At 42.0% G+C, this 7118-nt stretch overlaps 1 protein-coding gene across 1 annotated transcript; it reads left to right on the top strand.

Moving 5' to 3' along the window:
* The first annotated feature begins 2475 nt into the window (after window positions 1–2475).
* Window positions 2476–7053, top strand: plk1 (polo-like kinase 1 (Drosophila)). Its single transcript, XM_039775874.1, has 11 exons — window positions 2476–3143; window positions 3711–3879; window positions 4272–4416; window positions 4501–4594; window positions 4989–5208; window positions 5416–5476; window positions 5565–5665; window positions 5793–5870; window positions 5954–6108; window positions 6465–6647; window positions 6731–7053. The coding sequence occupies exons 1-11, from the start codon at window positions 2778–2780 to the stop codon at window positions 6941–6943; spliced, it is 1785 nt and encodes a 594-aa protein (XP_039631808.1). The 5' UTR covers window positions 2476–2777; the 3' UTR covers window positions 6944–7053.
* The last annotated feature ends 65 nt before the right edge of the window (window positions 7054–7118 follow it).

Raw genomic sequence — 7118 nt, 5'->3', positions numbered from 1 at the left:
TCAAACATTTGGGAATCAGTCCACCACAGGGTCTATGTATATTCATTCACCAGTTCAGAATGACCAATTGTCATACAGTGGTGTGAAAACTATTTGCCCCTTCCTGATTTCTTATTCTTTTGCATGTTTGTCACACAAAATGTTTCTGATCATCAAACACATTTAACCATTAGTCAAATATAACACAAGTAAACACAAAATGCAGTTTTTAAATGATGGTTTTATTATTTAGGAGAAAAAATCCAAACCTACATGGCCCTGTGTGAAAAGTAATTGCCCCTTGTTAAAAAATAACCTAACTGTGGTGTATCACACCTGAGTTCAATTTCCGTAGCCACCCCCAGGCCTGATTACTGCCACACCTGTTTCAATCAAGAAATCACTTAAATAGGAGCTGCCTGACACAGAGAAGTAGACCAAAAGCACCTCAAAAGCTAGACATCATGCCAAGATCCAAAGAAATTCAGGAACAAATGAGAACAGAAGTAATTGAGATCTATCAGTCTGGTAAAGGTTATAAAGCCATTTCTAAAGCTTTGGGACTCCAGCGAACCACAGTGAGAGCCATTATCCACAAATGGCAAAAACATGGAACAGTGGTGAACCTTCCCAGGAGTGGCCGCCAACCAAAATTACCCCAAGAGCGAGAGACGACTCATCCGAGAGGTCACAAAGCCCCAGGACAACGTCTAAAGAACTGCAGGCCTCACTTGCCTCAATTAAGGTCAGTGTTCACGACTCCACCATAAGAAAGAGACTGGGCAAAACGGCCTGCATGGCAGATTTCCAAGACGAAACCACTGTTAAGCAAAAGAACATTAGGGCTCGTCTCAATTTTGCTAAGAAACATCTCAATGATTGCCAAGACTTTTGGGAAAATACCTTGTGGACTGATGAGACAAAAGTTGAACTTTTTGAAGGCAAATGTCCCTTACATCTGGCGTAAAAGGAACACAGCATTTCAGAAAAGAACATCATACCAACAGTAAAATATGGTGGTGGTAGTGTGATGGTCTGGGGTTGTTTTGCTGCTTCAGGACCTGGAAGGCTTGCTGTGATAGATGGAACCATGAATTCTACTGTCTACCAAAAATCCTGAAGGAGAATGTCCGCCATCTGTTCGTCAACTCAAGCTGAAGCGATCTTGGGTGCTGCAACAGGACAATGACCCAAAACACACCAGCAAATCCACCTCTGAATGGCTGAAGAAAACAAAATGAAGACTTTGGAGTGGCCTAGTCAAAGTCCTGACCTGAATCCAATTGAGATGCTATGGCATGACCTTAAAAAGGCGGTTCATGCTAGAAAACCCTCAAATAAAGCTGAATTACAACAATTCTGCAAAGATGAGTGGGCCAAAATTCCTCCAGAGTGCTGTAAAAGACTCATTGCAAGTTATCGCAAACGCTTGATTGCAGTTATTGCTGCTAAGGGTGGCCCAACCAGTTATTAGGTTCAGGGGCAATTACTTTTTCACACAGGGCCATGTAGGTTTGGATTTTTTCTCCCTAAATAATAAAACCATCATTTAAAAACTGCATTTTGTGTTTACTTGTGTTATATTTGACTAATGGTTAAATGTGTTTGATGATCAGAAACATTTTGTGTGACAAACATGCAAAAGAATAAGAAATCAGGAAGGGGCAAATAGTTTTTCACACCACTGTAACTCATACCTACAAAGACATACGGAGAACATGTAAAGTCTGGACAGACAATAGGTTTTAATCCAACATGCTAAAAATCCATAATGCAACAGCACTAATTGCTGAGCCACACTTAAAGGAATGGTGGCTGCTCATTTAAACAAAAATCATGACAAAAATAATCATCATATTTTGTGCTTAAAGCAATTGCTGTTAGTGTAACCATCTGTTAAACAATGCTTTTTGTTTAAATTAAAATGTTCATTTCCATTAGTTAAAGGAGCGAAAAAGAAAAACGATTCGACTATTATTATTAATGTAACGTACATTTGATCCATTTTCCTTATTATTGAAACTATAAACTAATATGACCAGAATGAAATTAACAATGCTATCGAATAAATGATTTTAGCCATCCAAAGACACTTTTGTTAATTTAGCTCTGCTTTTTGCTATATTATACTGATTTATGTTACAATTTGGTATTGCCGGGGTATTATTGATTTTCATTTTGCTCACTTCCTGACTTAAATCCCTAGAAACACAGATTCTTTACTTCGCCATTCCCAACCTTTGGTGAACGGAAGGAAAATAGCTCGTCAGGCTTTTGTGAGACTGACGACTGGAAAAGTTAAACGTCTCAGCGCAGCAAATTCACGACCCGGCAACCTCTACGTGAGAATGCTGTTTTCAACATACGTTTTCATAAAGTTATTCAAATTTTGGGGCGGAGCTAACTGGCCATTTAAACAGACGGTTCCCGTGGTGCTGTGCGAGAGGGAAGGGCGAGGTTTGAATTATTTAGGCCAATCAGAAGATGCCAATCTGCTTTTAACGAACAGCGCTTTTAATTTGAACGGCAAGCTTCAGAGAGTGATCGAGTGCTTCGGGAGTGGAAGAGGGTTTGGAGAGAACGCGAATCGTAAAACCTGAAGGAATCCTAGCAGTGGAGATACGATTTCACATTCAGACTGAACTTAACGGGCTGAATAGAAACTAATATATGTACTCCGAGTAGAAGCTTAAATCGGGTTTCCTTGTCGTTTCTCTCCGCTGTGTGTGGAGAACATCTCCCTGGAGTCTGCAGACAGTAACACGTTTAGCTGGTTGTTTTGGTTCTCTTAACGAAATATGGCAACTGTATCAGTTAAACCTGTGAAAGCGGCTGTCACACTGGACCCTGCCAAAACGGCTCCCCTAAAAGAAATTCCGGACATTCTGGTGGATCCCCGGACCAAGAAACGCTATCTGCGAGGCAGATTTCTGGGGAAGGGAGGTTTTGCAAAGTGCTACGAGATCACGGACATGGACACTAAAGAGGTTTTCGCTGGTAAAGTGGTTCCCAAATCAATGCTGCTCAAGCCCCATCAGAGAGAAAAGATGACGATGGAGATCACAATTCACCGCAGTCTGAGCCACCAGCACGTTGTTGGCTTCCACGGATTTTTCGAGGACGATGACTTCGTGTTCGTTGTGCTGGAGATCTGTAGGAGACGGGTGAGTGAGGCTTTGGGACGCTAGGGATTCGTGTTTAGGCCGGCGAGTGGCTCTGCTTTCTTGTGAGGTGACAGATTTCTGCCCCGAGCGCCCTCTTTTGTCCGCACGTTTCGCAAACCTGACGCTAACTTTTCAGTTTAGACCAATTAGCTTTTGAATTTGGAGTACTGGGACGTTTGAGAACCCTGGTCAGTCTGTCCTCACGTATATACTCAGCGTTGTGACAGGACTCCGGCTACTTTGGGTCACTCAAAGTCTGAGCTAAAACGCTTCCTTTAATCCGATGTGGTTTACCGGGTGGGTTCTGTGTCCGGCAGTGAAGTACATTTTTAACACTTATTGTGTAAACTATATTGCGGTGGGATTTGTGTACCAGAGTACTAGATTACAGGCTCTTGGGGCACAACTACACCTTCATCCTAATACATGCGAGCCTTCTGTTAATTTAGGAACCTTTACACAGTATTGATCTGTATCGGTATCGAGCGTGTCAGTTGGCAACCGCTTTCTATTGTACTTTAATCACTTTTCTTTTCTCCTTCCCACATATATATTTTATCTGTACAGTCATTGCTGGAATTGCACAAGAGGAGGAAAGCTGTAACGCTTCCCGAAGCGCGTTACTACATGAAACAAACAATTCTGGGATGCCAGTATCTCCATAATAACCGAGTGATTCACAGGGACCTCAAACTGGGCAACCTGTTTCTCAATGATGAAATGGAAGTCAAAGTTGGTGAGTTGATCTATCAATTCCGTCTCAAGAGCAAAGCTGCTCTCTTGCTCACATGCCTTTATAATTCCGCATAACATGGGAGTTCTCGTATGTATAGAATGCGTGATGTATTTCGACAAAGCTTGAAACGTCTGACACGGTGACGCTATAATATCGATTGACGACACATAGACATTGATTCTTAAAGAGTTTTAATAACTGTAAAATCGTGTCAGTTTCTCATTGGGTTCTCCTCGGTAAAAGACCAAAATACTTTTTTTATAAACTTCCTTTTTCCTTCTAAAATCCCACCCACTAACATTCTATAGGAAATTGATATGCCTGTTTATAAATTTTTAACTTGTTACTAAACCTACAAATACACAACAGACGGTAACATATTTTCCTTTTAGGTGATTTTGGTTTGGCTACCAAAATAGAGTACGACGGGGAGAGAAAGAGGACTCTATGTGGGACACCCAATTACATCGCTCCCGAGGTTCTGTGCAAGAAAGGGCACAGCTTCGAAGTGGATATCTGGTCCCTTGGGTGCATTCTGTGAGTTTTATCTATCTAATATTTTTGTTAATGGTATATTACAGGGAGTTCCTTTCAATTACTTGGTGTCTTTACACTTTTTAGGTACACTTTGCTGGTTGGGAAGCCTCCTTTTGAAACATCATGCCTGAAGGAAACCTACATTCGCATTAAGAAAAATGACTATATTATTCCTAAAGTGAGTGAGTTTGTGTAAAACAAATTAAAAAAAAAAATCTGCTGGCATCGAGGACATTCACTTTAACATCCTAGTGATAAGGTTTCTAAGTTCCAAACAACTTGAGTCTGAGGGAACTACAAAAGTTCTTAACATGAGTGCTTCCATCCATAGTGTTTCATGCATTTTTTAAAAATATATTACTTTATTAATTCCTGTGGGAAAATTGTCTCTTCATGTGACCTTTGGGGGTCAGAGTGCAGGGTCAGCCATTGTACAGCACCCTGGAGCAATTTTCAGGTTTTTCTGACATGCTGTCAATGCCATGTCTACAGTTGGCTGCAAAATCTTGTCTGAAGCCTTTGTGGTCCTCCTCTGTGCGCTTTTAATTTTGTTCCTCCATTTTCTTCCTTAGCACATTAACCCAGTAGCCGCAGCTTTAATTGGCAGGATGCTTCGCAGTGATCCAACAACCCGGCCAACCATTGCAGATCTACTTGATGATGAATTCTTCACATCTGGGTACATCCCACAGAGGCTTCCTACCACCTGTCTGACTGTGCCGCCACGCTTTTCCATTGCACCAAGTATGATTGATGCAAGCACAAGAAAGCCACTCACTGCGCTGAACAAAGGTAGAGTCTGATGAAAGTTCAAAGTTGTGTTTATGTGTAGGTATTTTATTTTTTATTTAAAACAGAAGATGATTGCAAAGGCTTAAGAATGTGACCTCTGTATTTGTTGCTTCTGGATGCCCTGCATCTTAAGATGCCTTACTGTGTGTTTGCTTGCAACAGGGACCAAAGAACAATCTGACCAGGTTGCATGTCCTTTTCTTCTAGATCCGGAAAGTCCCATGGATAAAGTAACAACCCCTGCGGAAAAGGAAGAGGTGCAGCAGAGGTGAGTGAGGCTTTGCCTAGTTTGAGCCCTAGTGGTGTAGCAGTTCCAGTGTCAGTGTTTTGAAATCCACTTTGACACTTGGTTGCAGAGAGATGGTGGACTCAAATGATGGCTACCTCGCAGAACTTCTGGCACAGTTAAACAGTGTGAATGCTTCAAAACCCTCAGAGAGAGTAGTTATTCGGCAAGGTAAGCTGTGATCTGCTAATCACAAACTGTTTGTTTAAGGAGGATTTGTTTTTTATAAATGGGCTGGTGGTGAACTTTAAACCAGTTTAACTGATTTGTTCTGTCATTGTACAATTTTTGTATTCAGAGGAAGCGGAGGACCCTGCTTGTATTCCAATTTTTTGGATCAGCAAATGGGTCGATTATTCCGACAAGTATGGCCTGGGTGAGTTATTGCCAAATGTGGAGATTGTGTGGGTTTACTTGTACTTGGCTCGCTCTATAACCCTCTTCTTTTTGGCCTTGCAGGGTACCAGTTGTGTGACAATAGTGTTGGTGTTCTTTTTAATGACTCGACCAGGCTGATCATGTATGAAGATGGAGATAGCCTTCAGTACATAGAGCGTAACACCACCGAGTCTTACATGAGTTTACGTTCGTACCCTCCGGCCCTTAACAAAAAAGTACGTTGTCTGATATTTGGGGCAGCCGTGGCCTGTCGCTTTGTATGCCAAACCCTTTTCTATGCCCACTGAATTCTGAGCAGTTTTGGGGTGGAGTCTCTGTCAGCAAGCATCAGGGCCAAGGTGCCAGTCCACCATCGGGTGAACACACTCTCGGGCCAATCTAGGGTTTTCGGTTCCAAAGTGCATGTCTTTTGAAAGGGGGAGGAAACCCAGAAAGATACTGGAAGAACATGCAAAGTCCTCGCAGGGAGCACCCCCATGCGGACCATGGTGGTCTTCCTGCAAGGCTGTAGTGTCGCCACTGTGCCACCCTGAATGTATGCAATCTTTTTTTTTTTTTCCTTTTTTTTTAGATTACTCTGTTGAAGTACTTCCGTAACTACATGAGTGAACACTTACTGAAGGCTGGTGCTAATATTACACCTCGCGATGGGGATGAACTTGCACGCTTGCCTTTCTTGCATCATTGGTTTAGGACGAAGAGTGCCATCGTTCTACATCTCAGCAATGGCACTGTACAGATTAACTTCTTCCAGGTAAGAGGTTTGCCTTTTAGTTACAACTGTCCACTATACTCTGCCTATTTGTACTTACTGTTGGTTCACTCCTCTCCATGAAGGACCACACAAAGATCATCCTGTGTCCCCTAATGTCTGCCGTTTCATACATTGATGAGAAACGAGAGTTCCGTACCTACAAACTGAGCCTGATTGAAGAACACGGATGCTGTAAGGAATTGGCCAGCCGGTTACGCTACGCATCTAATATGGTGGAAAAGCTGCAGGCATCAAAGTCTGTTTCTGGCCGGAAGCCTCCTGTCGAACGTGCCTGAGGTAGTGGCTGGAGTGTCATTTGTAAATAAGTTTATGTAAACTGAAACCCTTAACTATCAATTTCCAATATGTCTTTTTTATGTTGTGAATAAAGATTGTTTAAATATTATGTTGTCTGTTCAAATGATTGGGGTATGGTTACATTTAACTTCCTTTTTAACGGCATTGAAGAGG

This window comes from Polypterus senegalus, chromosome 13 (assembly GCF_016835505.1).
Source record: "Polypterus senegalus isolate Bchr_013 chromosome 13, ASM1683550v1, whole genome shotgun sequence".
NCBI classification, from domain to species: Eukaryota; Metazoa; Chordata; class Cladistia; order Polypteriformes; family Polypteridae; genus Polypterus; species Polypterus senegalus.
This window is presented reverse-complemented; position numbering and strand designations above follow the sequence as displayed.